Genomic DNA, 20,974 nt, shown 5'->3' with positions numbered 1-20,974 from the left:
GACTTTAAAGTGTTGACAAGACAAAAAGGAAATTCAATTTTAGTTGTGTAAACTCAAAATAAAAACCAAATAAATAAAATACTTGTATTTTTTCTAAAAAAAAAAAAAAAAAAAAAAAAAAGTAAACTATTTATAGGAAAATGTAATAGAGTTCATGAAGTTGATTCCATTTATCAAACTCGAAAATCTTTGAAAAATAGATATTTCTTGGATTTTATATAAAATCAATTTTAAGTTGTTAAAAAAAAAAAACGACGTCGTAGTCTTTTGATTTTTTTTTGCCAAGATATTATTTGGATCAATTCAATTTATTTTCACTTTGAATAAATATAATCAAAAATAATATTTATATAATGATAAAAATAGTTAATATCATATTATTAATAGTAATACAATGTATTTCACTTTATACATATAAATCAAATGGTGGATCAATTACATTTTCAACTTTAACATCAAAGTATGAATTTTTTTTAGATCCAATGACCTATTCTGAAGCTTTAAAATTAACAGATAATACAAAGTAAATATATATTGGTTGATTATTATTATTATCTTTTTAAACATTTTATTTTAATACTTTTATATTAGATCATTGGTTACTTTTGAAAGTTTAGAAGAATATCAAATTGTTACAAACAAATCAGAAGTTTTTAGAAAAGGAAAACTTTGGATTGGAGCAATTCCTTTGGATAAATTGAATGCTCTATGGGGATGGTCATCTGGACCAATTAAAAATCAACCATTTTATTTAGATTACCCACCAGCATGTTTGTCATTCTGTGCTAATTTCACTGGAAACTATGATAGTAATTGGCTGGTTGCTGATTCAACAGGATTCAAACCGGCTTTGGACACTGACGTAAACTATGTAATTCTTGAATCTGGAATGAATGCTGCTACCGATCCAACATTTACTATGTTAGATACACAGTCAACAACGGTGGTTATTAGCAATATTACTGTTGATCCAGTTCCATCAATCAGATTAATTTCCGTTGCTAGTGGCGTCTCTGTCCAATGTGATACTCCGTATATCTCTTTGATTTCCGTAACCTGCGTTCTACCACAAACGTTTGCATCTTATGTTGGACAATTCTTTTTCGAGATTAATAGCCAAAAGAATTATTCTTTCTACTTTAATCTTCCAGTGGTCACATCAGTCTCTATCAATAGAGATCAAAAGCAGATACGTTTATTCGGTCCCAATTTGGATTATCTTTTGGTTTATCCAGCAACAGGTATAAAGATTAACAACTATCAAACATTATCCATTATAAAAAATCAGTATGGTTTGTTAATTACTGTTAATGATGATATCAAACAATTGCAATCCATTTTATTTAATATTCCATCAATAGGAATATATAATCAACAATTAAATCCACCTATAAGTAAGTTTAAAACAAAATAATTTTTATAGAATCATAAACTTATACTTATTATTTTTATTTAACTATTAATAGTTGACCCAAATTCAAATTTAGTTTATCAATACTTATCTACTAGTATTAATAAAACATTTGCAGAAATGTTGGTTTCAAGTCAGAATAGTATTTATGGAAATCTCAAGGTACACCCATATTATATATGTTTGAATAATATTTCTATTTTGCAATTTATTCAAACAAATTTAATCAGTCAAGTACAAACTTGGGTTATAGGATCTTATTTTGGAGATTATTTTTTGTACCCTGGTTACAACTTTACATCACCTGTTCCAGTGGATCTCTCGAATGGACCCTACTTGGCATTAAATAACAACAGAGTTGAAGGTTATCCACAATCACAAAAGTTTCCACTCATTATTGTATATGGACTGAGAAAGGTATCCATTCTCGAAGCTACACTGACCGCTCCAAATCTCAACTTTAAAATGGGTAATATTTTGAACCCACCACAATATAAATCTATTGTTGTCACATCACAAGGAAAAGAGTTGCAATTTTCCTATGCTGCACAGACCGGTATGCTCACAGTTCAAAACGCTCCACTCACCAAACTAATTACCATCAATTTGATTTCAATGTCTTCGTTTAATATCACCTCCACCTACCAGTACAAATTGGTTCCAACCATCGATTCTGTTAGCTACGTTTCAAATATATTGTATATCCATGGAGCTAGTTTGTCTGGAGGTTCAATAATGATCAATGGATTGCCAGATGGTCAAGTTCTAACAATGACGCCCAACCAGATAACTTACTCTTTTAATAATGTACCCTATGGTATTTATAATTTTTCAGTTATCATTGGACCTGATGCATCCGATTTCTTTGTTTGGGGATCACCAGCTTTTATCCTCTCTTCTTCTACACCGGTTTCGACAGAAGGTGGAGTAGTTCTTGCCAATGGTCAATTTTTCTCAACTGTTCAAGATCCATTTACTGTTATACTCATATACAATTTCAACCCCAATGACAATGTTACTTGTACCAATGTCACAAATTTGAGTGATTCTCAAATTTCTTTTGTAGTTCCACCATTAATATACAAACTTTCCAACAATATTCAATATAAATTCAGAAGAGCCGATCAAGATGGATATATGGGTGTTTCTATTAAAAGTAATTATAAGAAATATTATTTAAATTAAAATAATTAAACTAATTAGAAATTTTTTTTTTTAGGAATTGAAAATCCAACTTTTGTTCAAAACAATATTACTGTTGTAATGAGTTCACCAGATATTGCACCATACAAAAATAGTTTGAAAATAATAATGGGTAGTAAGCAAGTTTCACCAAATAATTTGGTTTGCTCAGATACATCATGTTCATTTTTATTCCCAGATTATGATTCAAATGGATTATTTTCTTTAATTTCTTCTCAAGGTTTTACTTTATATTCTGAAAATATAACTTGGGGTAATTATAAATTATTCTAAAACAAACTAAAATATTCTCATCCTAAAATATTTTTATAATTTATTTTTAGCACCTGTAATAACATCATATTCACCAAAGTATATGATACCAAATAATGTAGTTTCTTTGTATGGATACAATTTAAATAATATTTCAGCAGCTTTAAAGTTTAACGGACAGTTAATAAATATCATTGGTGGAGGAACTGGACCATCATACATTACATTTATTGCGACTCAGTTTTATGGACCAGCAACTTTGGAAGTTTTATCAACAACCGCATCTGGTATACTTTCTGGAGGTTACAACTATTCAGGAACACCACCATCTATTAAAAACTCACAATACAGTGTTATTGCAGCTGAACCACCAACAGTATCAATGACACTCAACGGAAAGTATTTTGGTATTGTACGACCAAAAATACATGGATTGTCCAAAGTTATTGATTCTTCAATGCTTGACATTTCCAGTTATACAGATACCAGTGTCCAACTTAATTTACCATTAGATAGCAGAAGTGGACCGATTACTATGAATTCATATGGTCTAGATTCACAGGTTTTTCAAATTCCAATTCCACCAGTTGTTATGAATGTATCATCACCATTAGTCGCAGGTGGAATAATAAACTTCCAAGGATATTATCTTTCACCAATTTCATTCGATGAACAACCAGTGCTCACAGTTTCGATTGGAGGTGTTCAATGCACTGATTTGAAATGGGATGGTGTTAGTTATAGTCCTTACACAATTTCATGCAAAGCACCACCAGGATCAGGACAAGTATCTGCTCAATTCAATTTCTTGGACAAATCAAGCTCAACACTCTTTTCATATCAAGGACCAATCATTGATAGTGTTACTTCAACCATTTTCAAGAAAGCAGATACCGTTACAATCGATGGAAATAACTTTGCAGATAACGCTCTAATCGTATTGATTGGTGAAAAGAATTGTACAAATCCAAAAGTAATCAGTCCAACAAGATTAACTTGTTGGTTTGAATCAAATGTTGGATCAAGCAATTCAACACTTTCAGTTCAAGTAAATGTCGCTCATCTTTCAACATCTGGAGATAAATTCATTTATAAACAAGTAAATCAATGTCCAACATCATGTGGTGAGAATGGTCAATGCAATCCAACCACTGGTAAATGCGATTGTTTCAAAGATTACTTTGGATTTACATGTTCAAACAAAATATCAGGAGTGTCGGAACCACCAATTCTAAATGATAATTCAACCGATGTAACATTGGTCACCAATGATAAAGTTGAATTCAAAGTAAATATAACAGAAGTTAGAGAATTGGATTCGATTGGAAATATTAAAAAGAGTTATCTTTTCAAGAACTTGGAATGGTCCATCTTGGAATCAGATCAATCACGAAACTTTATTTCATACCAATCAACCATCGATAAAATTGGAAAGATCATTGTTAATACAACAGTTTATCTCAATGAAAGCACATACAACTTTGCAGGTGATATCTTTTCAATTCCAGCCAACTCTGTCAAATATAAAGTTCAAATTTTGGATTGGAAATTTGAAGAATTAACAAACTATCTTCAATTGTTATTCCTTTCACAAGGTGATAATAGTCAACTCGGCGATTGTCAAGAAACAACAATCAACAATCAAGTCAACGATAAAGATTCACTTCGAACAATGGAAATTCATATTGGTGGATCGATTCTCGAGAGTTATTATTCAGACAGAATGATTGTCGATGGTAAAGTCACACACAGTCAAGTTTCATTGTTGGATTCCGATGATCCATCTTCCAAACTTATCAACCAAACATATCCAACGAAATTGAATGTTCTCACAGCAATTTCAATTCAACAATTCACAGACAATGCGATTATCGATCCAAACTTTGGATCACTTCTTGTTGAATCCGATGAATGTGGCGATTCAGAAAAGAAATACAAGATTCCGTTGATCGTTGTTTTCTCTGTTGTTGGTGGAGTAGCAATTGCAGTAGCTCTCGTCTTATTGTATAAAAAGAAATTGGGATATAGGGCAAGGGAAATTGGTTATAAATTGCGGAAATTTAATAATTAATAAAATAAATTGTAATAATATTTTTTTAAATAAAAATAAAAAAATAAAATATATTCTTGAAATAATAAGCTTTCAAACCTTGATCAATACTAGAATATATTCACTGAAAGTCTTATTCAAACCACACACTTTATTTTAAGATTTTAAAAAAAAAAAAGAAACACATGTTTGTGCAATGATCAATCAAATAGGGTGAAAAAGTGGAAGAGCACCCCATTTTTTTGATTCTAGAATTCCACTTTTTTTCAATCTACCAATTAAAAATAGAAATTCTTAATTGTGTGTTGTTTTTTAATATAATGTTCTCAATTTATATTAATATTGTTGGGGACCAGTCCAAACACAACCTATATAAATATGATTTTTATTTATTTATCGTTTGATAAGTAAATTTTTTTTAACAAAAATAATAACAACAATAATAATAATTAGTTGTATTACTGTAAAAACAACAAAAAATAAACCACACAGATAATATATATTTTAACACACAGAAAATAAATAATATAATACTAATATAAATATTATTGTAATAACTTTAATTAATAATCTTTTAGATTACCTATCTATATATATATTTTTTTTACTTTTATTATTATCGTATTGTATTAAAAATAAAACAACAATTTAAATCTAATAAATTAAATTAATAATGGTTGAAGGAAGTGAGTCAACAGATAATAGTAATAACGAAAATGTCGGTAATAGTTGTATAAATGACAGTAATAATAACAGTATTGTGGTTAATAACAATGAAAATAATAATAATATAAATTCGAGTCAAAATCCTATGATAAATAATAATATTGATATAGATTCATCCGTTAAAGATTTCATGAAACCAATTTCCATAAAAAATGAGGATAACAACTTGAAGAACTCAGTTGAATTGAAACCAGTGTATAAACAACATCAACAACAACAAAAACAAAATCCAGAAACTTGTAAAAATTGTCATAATAGAATATCAAATAATAATAATAATCTTAAAAATAATACGAATAATGGAAATATGGGTTATGATTCAAGTTCAGATAATCATACACCATTTCTAAGTTTAGATATACGTCGTCGGTATCGTGTTGCCATGTATGTTTTCGATTGGTGCTTCACCATAATGGCAACACTGACCGGAGGAATGCTTTTCTATTTCGTTCCGGTGAGAGGACGTCTCTTCTCACTGAACGATCCAAACATCTCCTATCCACTGGTTGACGAACTGGTGCCTTTCCCTGCGCTTCTCGCCATCTCCTTGTTCCTCCCGATCATCGTCATGTTTGTAACGATTATCTATCACTCTCGCAACTGGCACGATCTGCATCACAGCGTTCTCGGTTTGATCCAATCGTTTGGTTTGACGTTGCTGCTGGTTGCCGTCATCAAATGTTTCATTGGCGGTCTCCGACCGAATTTCTTGGTGCGTTGCAAACCGACACCGGAATCGTTGGCACGCGCCACACCCGTCGGATTCAACCAGCTCTACTACAGCAAAGAGGTTTGCACCGGTGACGAGGCCGATATTCTCGACGGAATGGCTGCGTATCCCTCGGGACATGCCGGACTGGCTGCATGCGGACTTGTCTTTCTGGCGCTCTTCTTGCATGCCCGACTGAAAACCTTTAACAATCGTGGTCATCTCTTTATCTATGTAATGATCCTGATGTGTATATGCGGTGCCGTCCTGGTGGGTGTTAGCAGAATCGTCGACTACCGACATACTTTTGGCAATGTACTGCTGGGCTGGACGATAGGAGTGATCTGTTCACTCTCCACCTACCGACTAAACTATCTCTCGCTGTTTGGACATGATAATCATATATCAGTCGCTCATTATTGGGTATGGTATTGGAAGCAATATTCCACCAACACCACCACCGAACCACAATCAGTTAAAATTGCACGTCACCTAAACGACTTTAATTCAAATAAACAATCTTATAGTGTTTGAAAAAAACATTCTGATCATCAATCATCTATTAATATTTAAAGAAAATCCAAGAGAGAGATAGAGAATACATTTTACTAACTATTTTGTTTTTTTAATTTTAATTTTTAATTTTTAAACAGATATCTATACACCATAGTAAGAAGTCACAACAGAACCAACATTTAAGAAAGAGAAAATTAATTATAACAAACAAAGACAAAGATAATAAAATTAAATTAATCTAAAAACAAAAAAAAAAAAATTACAATTGATTTTTCTAAAAAAAGTTTTGATCAAATTTTTAAAAAATAATGATAATGATGAATTCATATCTGAAATCAATTTATTTAGTCATTACTAAATAGTTTCATTATTTAACAACATATTTATTTATTTCTATTTAATCAATATATTTATTATTAGAATAGAAATAGATTTAAAATGGATGAAGCAGATGGAATCATTTTGCTTACATTAAGAGATTTAGGATGGTATGTAATGTTATTCTATGCTATAGCAAAGTTTTCATATCTCTCTCTATTCTATCAATAAATAGGTTCAAACACTTATCAATTTATTTTATAACATCATCATCATATTTTATAAAATATTTATTTTTTAGTGAATTGGGTGATGAAATTACTATTAAGGATTTCGATGCAGAAATTGTATATAAAGCATGTTTGGCATATTTGCGAGTTATCAATGAAGCTAAAGTGGCGAATCTCACTGCAACTATACCAAAGAATATGTCGGCGCGTGTCAACAGTTGTTCGGTACTGGCTGCCACCATTCGTGAGACTGGCTATCGTGCAGAGTTGAGTTATCACAACCTGCTTTATCCAAACATCAACGATGTACGTCGTATCTTTGTGTTCCTCGGTCAGCATCTACCAAAGAAGGAGGTGGTCGAAGGCGACTCCACCGCATCACTCAAGGACTTGATTTGCAACCACTTGGCATCGTCCATCAAAGAGTCGTGGATGCCTTACTTTTGTCCATTCACCAAGCGTATTCCCGGTAACTACTCGACCGCGAAACTCTTCACAGTGGCGCCACTCAAGATTCCGGCTCGTGGACGTCAACTCAAGCTAACACCGGGTCTCGAAGACTTTTACATCAAACACCTACGTCCTATCAACCAACAGCCTAATCGTACCGACGACGTTGCACCCTCTGTCTTTGAGTACAATCTCTCCATCTATGCCGAAGCACAAGAACGTGAAAATGAATGGAATACAAAAGGTTCACAATCTGGATTGAATCCATTAGTAAGTGATTGATTGAAATTTGTATTTTTTTTCCAAAAGATGTCAAAACACACTCTAACTAACTACTATTTTAGGAATATAAAAAGAATAAATCAAAGACAATATTATCAAAGATGAATGATAGTATTAGATCGGCGATGGTCGATGGATCCAGTGCAGATTCAAGAAGAAATAATACATTTGATCATGTGATTGGTCAGTTTGGAATGGGATCGGCAGATGATGACTATGGTCAATTCGCAAGAAAGAAAGCTTTTACAAATGAAGAGGTTGCTTCCGAGCCAATCGAACCAAAGGCAAAGGAAACAGAGGAAGAGCGACAACAGAAACAACAGGAGGAAATCGACCAGTTGCAATCGGTACTCGAGGAGCTAGCCAATCGTATGGCAAACGCCACCTCTGAGATGGACGATTGGATTCAGCAGATTCGTCAGCTCGAAGCGCAGATCAACGAAGAGGATCGTAAGCGTGCCGAACTCGAAAAGGAATACAAAGTCAAGAAGAAGACTTTCGGCTTGTTGGAGAACGCCGAGGAGAATTTTGCCAAGCTGCAGGAACTCTGTCAGCAGACATCGGCAAGCCTGATCGAGATGAGCGGCGAGTGGGAAAAGGTGAGACGTCCGATCATCGAGAAATACCGTCAGCTGAAAGACGAGAAAGCCAACCAGAGCGACGAGGCGAAATCAAAGGTCGAGCGTATCAAGGAGATTCGTGCGTTGATCAAGAAGATGATTGCCGACATTCGCGCCAAGGAGGAGTTGTTCACACAGCTGCAAGACACCTACAAAGCGATGCCGAAAGACACCAATCGTTCGATGTACACTCGTCGTATCATCGAGAGTGTCAAGAACATCAAGAAACAGAAGGAGGATATCGATCGTATCCTGCTGGATACTCGCACTCTCCAGAAGGAGATCAACACCATCACCGATACGGCGGTGCGTACATTCGATGCCGTCAAAGACATGCTGTATGCCGACGCCAAGAAAGATCAGACCGCCAAGACTGCAATCAAATCGTTTGCCGTTATCGACGAGAAGTTCCAAACGTTGCTCACGGCGATCGACGAAACCGGTACCTACCAAAACAACATCTTTACACTCACCTCCAAGATCGATTACATCTCACAGAAAACCAATACACTCAATACCGATCGTGTACTCAACGATCTCAAGACAATCAAAGCAGAGAATCAGACATTGATTGCGCAAGTAAAATCAAAGATGGCTTCTGCAGGTTCCAACTAAACAAAACGTCATAACAAAACAATCAATTTATTATTATTACTTTATCCACATTTTTAATAAAAAACTTGTACTTTAATTTATATTTCTTTTTTAATATCTGCATCTTTCATTCTACTTTTCAAGTTGTCAAAATTAAAAATATCTTTCCCTATTTTTTGTTTTGAGGATTGTAAAAAAAAGAAAAAAAGCAAAGTAAAATTGTTGTAGAAAATTTTTGAGAGACTTGAGTTAACTTCATTCCAACAATTCAAATCTAGTCTATTTATTGATATTGAAATAAAAATAAATAGATAAATTGTTTACCATGTTTTAAAATAAATAAAAGAAATTTATTACAGACATGTCAATAGAAACTTCGAAATTGTCGGTTTTTGATTGAAAAAAAAAAACGGATTATTCTGCACAACGCACACATTGATTTTTTAAAAGTATCACTGCAAAAAGTTGTTGAAAAAAAAAAAAAAAAAACACAACAGTTTTTGGAATGTTTTGTGGATTGGTGATTCAAAGTCAAGGATCAAAAGGTCATTGCATTTATTATATTACAATTTATTTTTATTGCCACATCTACAATCTTTTGTCACATTCCTAATAATATTTTTTTGTTAGAAATATCAAAAGTTAAATATATATTTTAGTAAATGATATAAGTTTCAATAATCAAATAACCTATTCATTATAAATAGAGATTAGATAACATATAGATATAGATAGTTTGTTATATAAATATAGATATAGAGATTAGATATTAAATAAAATATTTAAAAGTCATTGTTTGGTCAATGTACTTTAATATTTTAAAATAAAATAATCATAATAATCGCAGAAATATATAGATATAGATATAAGATATAAATAAAGATATTATAAAAAAACAATAAAACAATAAGTCATGGCAAAAAATAGATAGTAATAGTTTAATTAAAGTATTTCAATTTAAATTTTATTCATTTTTGTCGAGTCGATGGGGTATGGCACTATGTATATTGGGTGCATTCATCTCATTTAACACAGTATTTCAGTTGGTATCTGTTTTCACTGTTACAAGCGAAGGAAGTGGTAAGTTGTTGTTATGTTTTTGCTTTTTTTTTTTTTTGTTTCTGGAATTTGAAATTCGAATTGATATATTAACTCAAAAAAGGATATTATTTAAATACAGATAGTTTTAGATGGAATGATAATGTCGGTGGAAAAGATAGTAAATGGGCGGTTTGCTCAGATTCGATAGATATTGTTTATACTTGGGTGAATGGTTCCGATCCAAAGCTGATCAAGGCGGTCAACGATCTGAAGAGATCGCTGCGTGACCCGACCATGCCAGAGTGCACCGAGAAGCAGGATCCTTCGAAGCACAACTGCTACCGTGACGACAATCCACCATCGCGATACATCGATAACCAGGAGTTGAAATACTCGTTGCGTTCGGTCGAGCAGTTTGCGCCGTGGGTCCGACAGATCTTCCTGGTGACCAACGGCCAGGTGCCCAACTGGCTCGATCTCTCCAATCCAAAGATCACCATTGTGACACACGAAGAGATCTTTAGAAACCGATCGCATCTCCCGACTTTTAGCTCGCCATCGATCGAGACAAACATTCATCGTATTCCAGGACTGTCAAAGAAATTCCTCTACCTGAACGACGACGTCATGTTCGGCCGACCGGTGTATCCCGATGATTTCGCAACCAAGGGAGGCGGCCAAAAGGTGTTCCTCTCTTGGCCAGTGCCAAATTGTAACGATGGTTGTCCAAACAATTGGGTGGGTGACGGATTCTGTGATGCCGCTTGCAATGTCACACTGTGTGACTTTGACGGTGGCGACTGCAACAACTCCACCGGTAAAGCGAAAACACGTTGGTGGAATCGAAACACTGGTGGCGGTACCAGTACAACATCTCGTACCGACACCAAAGCTAGAAACTACTGTTCTCGTAGTTGTCCTGACGCCTGGATCGGTGACAAACATTGCGATCGTATGTGTAAGAACATTGACTGTGGATTCGATGCCGGTGATTGTGGTGTTGAAATTATGTTTAATGAAATGTTGGGATATAATATAACAAATCAAGTATGTAATATATGATTGTTGTTTAAATCTTATTATTTTTTGTTTAACTAATAACTGAATTCGATATTTTATTCTATAGACACATATAGAAATAATAAATGGAACGAATGCAGTTTATTTCAATCTGACGCAACTTGTTGGTGAAGCGACTATTACCGATGGATCACATGACAATGCAGTGTTGGTGAGAACAGCGACAATCTCTCAAAAGAATAAGATAATGACATTGACATTCCATCATAATATACCGTACCAGTCGGTATCGATTTCTATATCGTATGAAACTGGATCGGGTGACACGAAAAAGACATTCACTAAGGATTTTAATATTACACTATCAACTATTGTCAATACAACTGAAAAACCTTTATCTACATTAACACCATTAACTAATCAAACAACAACAACAAAGACAGCTACTTCTACACAAACCAATTCAAATTCAACAACAAAAACAGTAAAAACATCAAGAGAGCATACAGCATCAGATTTTGAAACATCATCATCAACAGAAACAACACCAAATCCAACAGAAACAGTTAAATCAATATCAGTAGAGAATGTTAATGATAAACAAGATTGGATACCAAAGAATAATAATAATAATAATAATGAAAATGAAAATAATAATGATAACAATGAGAATCACAATACAGATGCAAAAGATAATCAAGCGAGTCCATTGAATATAAAAGAAGAACATTCAACAAAAGGCAATAGTAATCCTGCTTCTGAGCAGTTGGATGATGATTTGGTATCTGGTGGTAGTACACAAGATCAATCTATGGATAGAGAGGATTCCATTACCGATTTGGAGAATGCACTCAATAAACCAGAGGGTTCAAGTGTCGCCGAGATCTTCAATTCTCTCGGTGAAGACGTCAAGTTGTTTACAAACAACAACGATGAACGAAGTAATATAGTAGCATCCAACGATTTCAACGATGACAACAACAACAACAACGATCAGTTAAACAATGCCGACTTGATAGATATATTGGAAGATAAGATATTCGATAATCAAGATGAAAAGAAGCAACAACAGGAAATAAGTGGTACAGGTAGACAATTGTTGAATATCCAAGTGGAAGAGGAAGAGGAAGAGGTGGTGTTGAATTCAATTGCAGCATCATCAGCAGCAGCAGAGGATCCAGATGATTTGCTTGTAATGAAGTTTATAGAACGCAAATCTGAAGAGGAAAAGAAGTTGGAGAATCATTACATTGCCAAACAACGAGAGTTGATGCTTAGCAAATCCAATGAGGATCCAGAGATGTTGGCATTTGAGAGATATATGCAAAACCGTGAACTAGAGAAGATTCTCAAGGAAGAAGGTGAAGTATTCCCATGGGAGGAAACCGAAGACATCAAACAAGAGAAACCAGCCGCCCAAAGTAGAAAACTAATGGATATGTTTGGTGACTCACTCAAATATGTAAATCGTCTCTACACTGTCGAATTTGGTCCATCACCAAGAAAAGTACCTGCTCATATGCCACATATGATTGATAAAGATTTAATGGAAGAAATTCAAACAAAGTAATTGATAATATTATTATTTAATAATGGCCAACATTCAAATAACTAACAAACTAATTATTAAAATTGCTATTTAGGTGGCCAGTTCAATGGGAATCAACAAGTAGTCACAGTTTGAGAAATCCAAGAGATATGCAATATGCATTCTCCTACTTTTACTATATGATTCACAAGAAGGTACCGTTCGATTTCGATAAACTCTGGCACTCGGAGATCGATATCAATGGCGATGGCTGGTTGAATGAGAATGAACTGCGATCGTTTGCCGTCAATGTCTATGGTACACCGGTGAGAGCCACCGCCTTCAAGGAGTTCAAGTCGAATCTCTACAAGGCATGTCACTCACTGCGCCAACAGGAGCAACTGGCCAACGGCGAGATCACCAACATCGTCGAGTTGGACAACCGCACCCTCGAGATAAGCGGAGTGGAACTCGAGGAGTGTCACATCACCAACGAGGTGGTGCGTGCATCGAACAAGACCTTCGAGGACGCACGTGTATCCTACTCGAAGCGCAACTTCTATCAGACCACCATTGAGGGTACCGACGAAGTGGCATTCCTGATGGTCGACGACAACTACACGGTGACTCAGAGTCGACTCGACGGAGTCAGACAGCGTCGTCACAAATTCATCTGTCTCAACGACAACATCAATCACGACAAACCGACGGCGCCACTCGCCATCAAGGTTGTACACGACTTTTACGAATCGCTCTTCCCACGACCATCGTCGTTCGAGTTGCCCGCTTCGACCACCAATCACTTCCAGTACATCGGTGACATCGTCAGCATCAAAGCCGAAGACAACCAAAGAAATCACACCACCATCTTACTCCTAAGTGGTCTAATCGTATTTGTATTATTTTTAATTTGGAAACAACAAAAATCAAAACAACTATCAAGACAAAATAAGAAATATTATATCGTCTAAAAGAAAAATATTATAAATAAAAAAAAATAATAATTTAAAAACAAAACATATATTATATCGGTGATCGGCGGTCATCAATCATAATTTTTGATAAATGTGGGAGATAAAGAGGGTATGAAGTATTGCGCCAACACCTTTTTGATTAAAAACTATTTAAAAAAAATATCAAAATAATGATTGTTGACTAAAATAGTCCACCTAACGACTTTTTTCGAAATTTTGGGGTTTGAAAAAATTCAATTAATTTAAAAATAAATGTGCAACTAAATTTCAAATAAATTTTGAAAAAATCAAAAAAAAAAAAAAAAAAAAAAAAATTCTATTCCCAAATTAATACTGTCAATAATTTGAAATCCTTTACTTTTAAAGGTCACCACATAAAACAAACAATTATTTATTTATTTCACACACACACAAATCACCATTCCCTTTCCTTTTCGATTTACATTATATATTTTGTTTTTTTATAATTTTATTTTTATTTTTATTTTTTTATAAAATTTGAAAATTTTTTAAAAATACAAAAAAAAAAAAAAAAAAAAAAGGAGGTTAGAGTATAATCAAATAGCAATAACCAGTAACAACCAGTAACAACAATTTATTATAAAGAATTAAGATCTAGTTAGTTATTAGATCTTTTATATTAGATTTATTGTCAAAAAAAAAAACAAAAATAAAAATAGTTCTTAAATGATGTCTTCATTAGAAGATGACACTTCAAATACATTTCTAAATCATGTCGTCGATTCGAATGACCAGATGCACTTGTTGTATATCGATCCAAATCAAGTTGGAAACGATCATTCTTACTATTCCAATGGTGGATATGCATCGATGGTATCAGAGCTAGACAATGGTAGTAATAATCATCAACATAGTAACAACAATAATAATCATAATCATAATCAATTTCAATCACAACATGCCACAATTGTACATCTAAATGGTAATGGCAATGGAAATAGCAATGGCAATGGTAATGGTAACACTCAGTATCTACAACATCAACAACAAGATGATTCTCAATCGACAACTGATTCAGTCACCGACAGCTATCTCAATACGAACGGAACCGTCCTGCATACCCAATCGTTCCATCTGAGTGCAGGCAATGCAGGTAGTCTGCTACAAGAGTCAACAGGTACACTTCTCAATACAATGTCATCACAATTAAGTGATATAATAACAAACAACAATACAACGACAACAACAACAACAACAACAACAAACGCTAATAATGGAAGATCATCACCAATGAATGATCTACAACAACAACAACAATTGAATAGCGACGATAATATATTGTGTGCAATGCCACCTTCTCCACCACCTCTACCGACACATCTACTGCAATTCAATGCACATTCCAATTTTGGTAATGGACAGACACAGGTATCACTGACACAACAGGTCATTCAGCAGCAACAGCAGAATCTACGACCTATCACAGAGCGTGGACAAGAGGACAAGAAGAAAGAGGCACTCGCTTTTCTCAACTACTATTTCCGAGTGGTACCGACTCAAAAGACACCTAGCATCAGAAGAACCCTAGTGCTTGCACTCTACACCAACAAGATCGACTCTGAAAAACGTTATAAACAACCCAATGACATGGCAAATCTATGTGGTGCTGTATATACTTTTATTTATCAACATTTAGATGATGTAAGTTAATAATAATAATCAATAACAATAACAATAACAATAACAATAACAATAATAATTATTAGTATATTAATCTTTAATTTAATAATATTTAGCAATCTATTAAAGAATATATTAGTTCATTTGAAAATGAAAGATTATCATCGAAATCCGATGCTAAAAAGAGAAAGAGAAAGAGGAATCATGATATTTCCGATGGACATGATGTGCATCTTCAGGACGCATTCTTGACATGCATTAAATATGCAACACTTTTGCCGTTTATCGAGTTTATCAATACCGATGATCTGATGCCCAATGACTATACTCAAACACATCCAGACTATCTTTATACATTGGACGATCTCTACAAATGGGAAATCGAATTAAAAGATCAAAAAATCAATCAATCAAAATCTAGAGCAAATGTAAACTTGGTAATTATAAATGATTATAATAAAATAATAGAAAATAACTAACCATATAAATATTTTATACATTTTTTTAAAAATTATAGAACAATAATAATAATAATAATAATAATAATAACAATCATAGTATAATTAACAATAACAATAACAATAACAACAATAATAATAATAATATTAATAATTTGAATAATGATAATTTATTAAATTCAATAATGACATTGAATTCATTGAATAGAATCAATTTACCTGTAAATGTATCAGAGACTGCCGACAGTTTTATCATTTATGCCTTCATTCCATTTTATAAACCAAATGCCTTAAAGATTACAGTGAATCAAATGGATATCATATTGGAGGGTACAATATCACTGCCCGAATCGATACAGATACCAAACGGAACTGAAATACTTGTACCAAACAACAACACTCATACATGTACACAACAAGACATTCAAGAAGGAAACTTTTATAAGATTATTAAATTGTCTGCTCCCATTGCTTCATCGACCGTCGGTAAACGTGATGGTGTAGTTGTAATCATAGCCAAGAAAGAAGAAGGTCAAACAACTATTCATCAACTATAAGAAGAGAAATAACACAATCATACAACAACAACAACAACACAACTCCAAATCTCAACTCCAGCCCAAAACAACACAACTCCAAAAAACAAAAGAAAAACAAAAACTTATAATTTAATTTTAAGAATTAAAAAAAAAAATTTATTTATTGTAATTACAATGTAGTTAGTTTTGTTATTTATTTGATATGTATGTATGTTATTAATATTTTAATTCTTTGGTTGTGGGATTGGTTCAACTGGTAAGTTAAGTTGTGGTTGTCCCCATTCTGACCAAGAACCGTCGTAGATTGGTGCGATTGGATATCCGAATGAGTGAAGTCCGAGTGTGAGTACGGCAGCGGTGGTACCGGATCCGCAGGTTGTGAGAATTGGTTGTTCTACGTTGATACCGTTGTTCTTGAAGAGTTCGAGTACACGCTCCTTGTTTTGATATCCTCCTTCGGCACTGTTGACAATCTCAACCCATGGTACGTTGAAAGCACCTGGGATATGACCACGGTGTAATCCTGGACGTGGCTCGTCGACACGGCCATAGAAACGATCGGCAACACGAGCATCTACCACCTGATAGTGTTTATCGACAATGTTCTTCTCGAGATCCTCACGGTTCTTGACGAGCGAGCCATTGAATGTTGATTTGTAGGTGGTTGGTTTGTCGGTATCTTTGATTGCGCCGGCAACGGTTGGAAGATTGGCGCGTGTCCAAGCTGGAAGTCCACCTCTGAGAATGGAGACTTTGGCTGGGTTGTGACCGAAAATCAAAAATGTCCACCAGACACGTGCCGATGCAACGTAGGTTCCGCGACAGTCGTAGATCACTACGTGGTCTTGCTCAGAGATACCGAGACGCTCGCCAACTGCCTTCTCAAAGACAGCGGGTGTTGGCAAGTTGTGTGGTAGATTGACAGACTTGTCACAGATTTCATCGATATCAAAGAGCACAGCTCCATCGATGTGAGCAGCTTGGTAGTCAGCACGGATATCACGCTTCTCGTGTGGCATCCACCATGATGCATCGACCACCTTTACACTCGAGAGATTATCATTCAACCATTGTGGACTGACAAATAGATTGGGATTGACTGCAGTAGTAGTTGACATTGTTCTACTGATTACTGATGCAAAAGTTGATTTATTATTGAATAAATATGATGATTTCGATGTTGGTGATGATGATTTTAACACTGATGATAATAATCTTATACTCTTTAACATATTAAATCAATAATTAAATTAAAAAATTGGAAAATAAAAAAAAATCATAATCATTAATCATTTTGCAAAAAATCGGAGCTTGAAATCATGATAAAATTTGATGATCATTTTATTTTGTTGTAAATTTCTAAACAATAATATTTAAAAAAAAAAAAAGTTATAAAGATTTCTCACTTTATATATTAGGATTATTTATTTATGCACTAATCTTTCAATCATAAATAACTAGTTATATTTATTGATTAAATTTTATCTATTTATTACAAATAATTTTTTTATTTGTGTGACCCTACAATCAATTATATGCAAGAGTGAAAAGCAATTCCCACTTTTTTTTTTTTTTTTTTGATCAGATTTTCAGTTTCATTGTTTTAATGTTTATCACTTTCATATGAAAACACCTATAAGAATAATAATAAATGAATAGGGTGTTGTGGTTAATTAAATAACTTAACTACAAACAAAATAAACAATCATAAGTGTATAGATGATAAGATAACTAACTGGCTCACTATTAAAATCTTATTATAGGTCCCGTTTATTCATAATAATGAATGGTTGGATTATTCAATAAACACAATCAAAATCATTGCCAAAATTAGGGTGATATATTATGCAATGAATATGATGTTCTGTATCAAAAGCTCATCATCTATTGTAGATACACACTCAAATTCTGTTTGAATAATAACTTTGCTAGTGATTTCATATTACCAACCATCATTTATTTTAAAATCATTTGTTGTTACTCATAAATATAATTTTTTAAAAAAAATAATAATAACATACAATATATAAATCAATCATATTGATTTTCATTTCCAAATAGCAATTTAATTAAGTTTCTTAATTATTAATTATATAATATATTATAAATTATTATATTTTTTTTTTTTCTGTTTGAGTTTCCTATCCAATTGTTTGTTTTCTTAACACCAACAACTACAACACCAAATAAAAAAAAAATGTTACTCAAAGATAAATCAGTTTTACTGATTTTCCTTGTATTGTTTTCTATTGCTTCAACAACCGTAAGTCATTAATTAATTATTAAAAGATAGGAAAAAAACAAAAAAAAAAACAAAGAATTAATTATTATTTTTTTTTTAATTTTTTTTAAGGCTCTTGAAGCAGAGAGTAACAAATGGGGTGATGATCTCCGTTCGAAAAACTTGGAAACTGAACTCTCACAACTTGATTTACTGTTAAGAATACTCTCCTCCAACCATGATGACTTTGCCAAAGAGCTTCACAATTGGGCCAACACTCAAAAAGATCAGACCAATCAACAACATTCAAAGATTGCACTATTGGAGGAAGAAGAAGGTCTTACTGGTTTAAATAATCTCCTTGGCCTATTTTTCGGTGGCAACAAAGAAGAAGAGGTAGTCTCGAACGAACTAGACAAACAACTCGTCAACTGGCTCATTGAAAACAAAGACTTCCAAAACAAGGATGTTCTTCAAGAGCAATTCCTTGCTGGAATCGTTGGTAATATTCTCAACGGTGCATTCAGTCTTATTGGTTCAGTTTTGGGTATCTTCCAACCAAATCAAGCAGAGGAATCAAATGCATCTGATCTCACTCGTCAACTCGACAACTGGGCTAAACTAAGTAAGCAGGTCGAGAGAGAAGACAATTTTGGATTTATTGGATCACTTCTTGGAAGTGTTTTCGGTGGTCTAAGAAACTTGCTTGAAACCCTCGCAGGTGTCAAGCCAAAATCACCGGAAGCCCAAACCTCGAGCCAAATCGGTAAATACAATCACGATTTGGAGAGAGCAGATTTCGAAATCACCCCAGAAATTAGAGACAAAATTCGCCAACTTTTACCAAGAATCTCCTCAATCATCCAAAACATTTTGGTCAAGTTGCGTGCCAGACCAGCCCAATCTAAACTCCAAGAAGATTTAATTGGTGAACTTCTCAAGGGACTCGGTGCTTTATTGAGTTCTCTATTGCATTTGGGTAAGAAGCCAACCACAGGCGATAACAAAACAACTTCTCACAATCCAGCAACTGGTTCATCCTCTGTCCATGTTTCTGGTTTGTCTATTGCTGGACAATCGTTAGCTCATGTTTCTGGTGCCTCTGTTGCTCATGTCTCTGGACTTTCAATTGCCGGACAATCATTGGCCCATGTTCCAGGTGTATCTATTGCCGGAGCATCGATTGCACACTTACCAGGAGTCACCGTCGCTCAAGTTACTGCCGGACTTACTACCTCACCCTCTGCCCCAGCTTTGACTGCTGCTCCAACTACTGCTGCCAAAGCAAGAGAAGTAGAGGAAGCACCATATGGTATTCCAGCTCACCGTTCACGTTACGTGCAACAAAAAGATTCTTTTTCAGAATTTTTGAATCAACTTTTGGCAAATGATGAGCTAAATAGCATTGATTTTGTTAATCATTTACAACAATGGAGCAACACTCAAGATGAAACTAGAGAATCATCTCCAGACTTTCTCAATATTGTCCGTATAATCCAGGGTCTCAGTAGCCAAAAGGAGGATCAAGCCGAAGACTGGACTAATGCATTGAGATCGCTGTTGGGTGAAAACCAAGAGAATCTCAACGATTTGGCTCTTGCCAACAATGCCAATCACCTCGTCGATCATGTCAGTGAATTGAAGAGCAGCTTTGGAAAGAATGCTGGTGCCAGTGGATTCGAGATAAACAGAGACGAACTCCGTGAGATCAGAAGCCGTTTAGCTGACATTTATGAAAGATTCCCAAGTCTTGATAAGGACAATACCGATGAAACCAATGATGAATTGCGTAACCAACTCAACTACATCTATAAATTGCAAGAATTTTTGATCAATAGAGAAGCAAGAGCAACTGGTGATCTAACTGGTCAATTTGGTGGTGCATCAAGTGGATTCTTTAATTAAATAGATCTATATTTAAATTAAAAAAAAAAAAAAAAAAATAGGTTTTTTAATTCATTCAAACTCTAATGAAATAAACAGAAAATAAAATAAATAAAAAATTTCTTTAATATTTAAATTTTAATATGAAGATAATTAATTCTTAAAAATGGGTTACTTGCTCAACTCAAATATTTAAATATAATTATATTGTCTTAGAAATAGGTGTTTTACCTGAGTTTAAAACCTGCAACATCGACATAGTGGTAAGATTCAAAAGTCTTATCTCGATTAAAACGAATCTTTATTG

General features: G+C 33.9%; 6 protein-coding genes across 6 annotated transcripts; 5 read left to right on the top strand and 1 right to left on the bottom strand.

The window, feature by feature from the left end:
- Positions 1-353: 353 nt before the first annotated feature.
- On the top strand, positions 354-4,937 carry PPL_01676 (EGF-like domain-containing protein; the record flags this gene model as incomplete). The annotated part of the gene is made up of 5 exons (XM_020572680.1): positions 354-523; positions 592-1,394; positions 1,467-2,567; positions 2,631-2,867; positions 2,938-4,937. The coding sequence occupies 5 exons, from the start codon at positions 354-356 to the stop codon at positions 4,935-4,937; spliced, it is 4,311 nt and encodes a 1,436-aa protein (XP_020436797.1).
- A 652-nt stretch (positions 4,938-5,589) lies between these two features.
- PPL_01675 (uncharacterized protein) lies at positions 5,590-9,382 on the top strand (the record flags this gene model as incomplete). The annotated part of the gene is made up of 5 exons (XM_020572679.1): positions 5,590-6,026; positions 6,264-6,879; positions 7,288-7,355; positions 7,487-8,135; positions 8,210-9,382. The coding sequence occupies 5 exons, from the start codon at positions 5,590-5,592 to the stop codon at positions 9,380-9,382; spliced, it is 2,943 nt and encodes a 980-aa protein (XP_020436796.1).
- A 971-nt stretch (positions 9,383-10,353) lies between these two features.
- gpt1 (putative glycophosphotransferase) lies at positions 10,354-13,921 on the top strand (the record flags this gene model as incomplete). Its single annotated transcript, XM_020572678.1, has 5 exons — positions 10,354-10,441; positions 10,542-10,580; positions 10,992-11,449; positions 11,529-12,988; positions 13,066-13,921. 5 exons carry the CDS (start codon positions 10,354-10,356, stop codon positions 13,919-13,921), a joined length of 2,901 nt encoding a protein of 966 aa, XP_020436795.1.
- A 693-nt stretch (positions 13,922-14,614) lies between these two features.
- On the top strand, positions 14,615-16,580 carry PPL_01673 (uncharacterized protein; the record flags this gene model as incomplete). The annotated part of the gene is made up of 3 exons (XM_020572677.1): positions 14,615-15,586; positions 15,682-16,002; positions 16,083-16,580. 3 exons carry the CDS (start codon positions 14,615-14,617, stop codon positions 16,578-16,580), a joined length of 1,791 nt encoding a protein of 596 aa, XP_020436794.1.
- A 206-nt stretch (positions 16,581-16,786) lies between these two features.
- PPL_01672 (uncharacterized protein) lies at positions 16,787-17,794 on the bottom strand (the record flags this gene model as incomplete). Its single annotated transcript, XM_020572676.1, has 1 exon — positions 16,787-17,794. One exon carries the CDS (start codon positions 17,792-17,794, stop codon positions 16,787-16,789), a length of 1,008 nt encoding a protein of 335 aa, XP_020436793.1.
- Positions 17,795-18,759: 965 nt separating this feature from the next.
- Positions 18,760-20,688, top strand: PPL_01671 (uncharacterized protein; the record flags this gene model as incomplete). The annotated part of the gene is made up of 2 exons (XM_020572675.1): positions 18,760-18,825; positions 18,916-20,688. 2 exons carry the CDS (start codon positions 18,760-18,762, stop codon positions 20,686-20,688), a joined length of 1,839 nt encoding a protein of 612 aa, XP_020436792.1.
- Between the last annotated feature and the right edge of the window lie 286 nt (positions 20,689-20,974).

This window comes from Heterostelium album (assembly GCF_000004825.1).
Source record: "Heterostelium album PN500 unplaced genomic scaffold PPL_scaffold2, whole genome shotgun sequence".
Taxonomy (NCBI): domain Eukaryota; phylum Evosea; class Eumycetozoa; order Acytosteliales; family Acytosteliaceae; genus Heterostelium; species Heterostelium album.
Note: the sequence above shows the minus strand (reverse complement) of the source record. Positions and strands in the feature narration are given on the sequence as shown.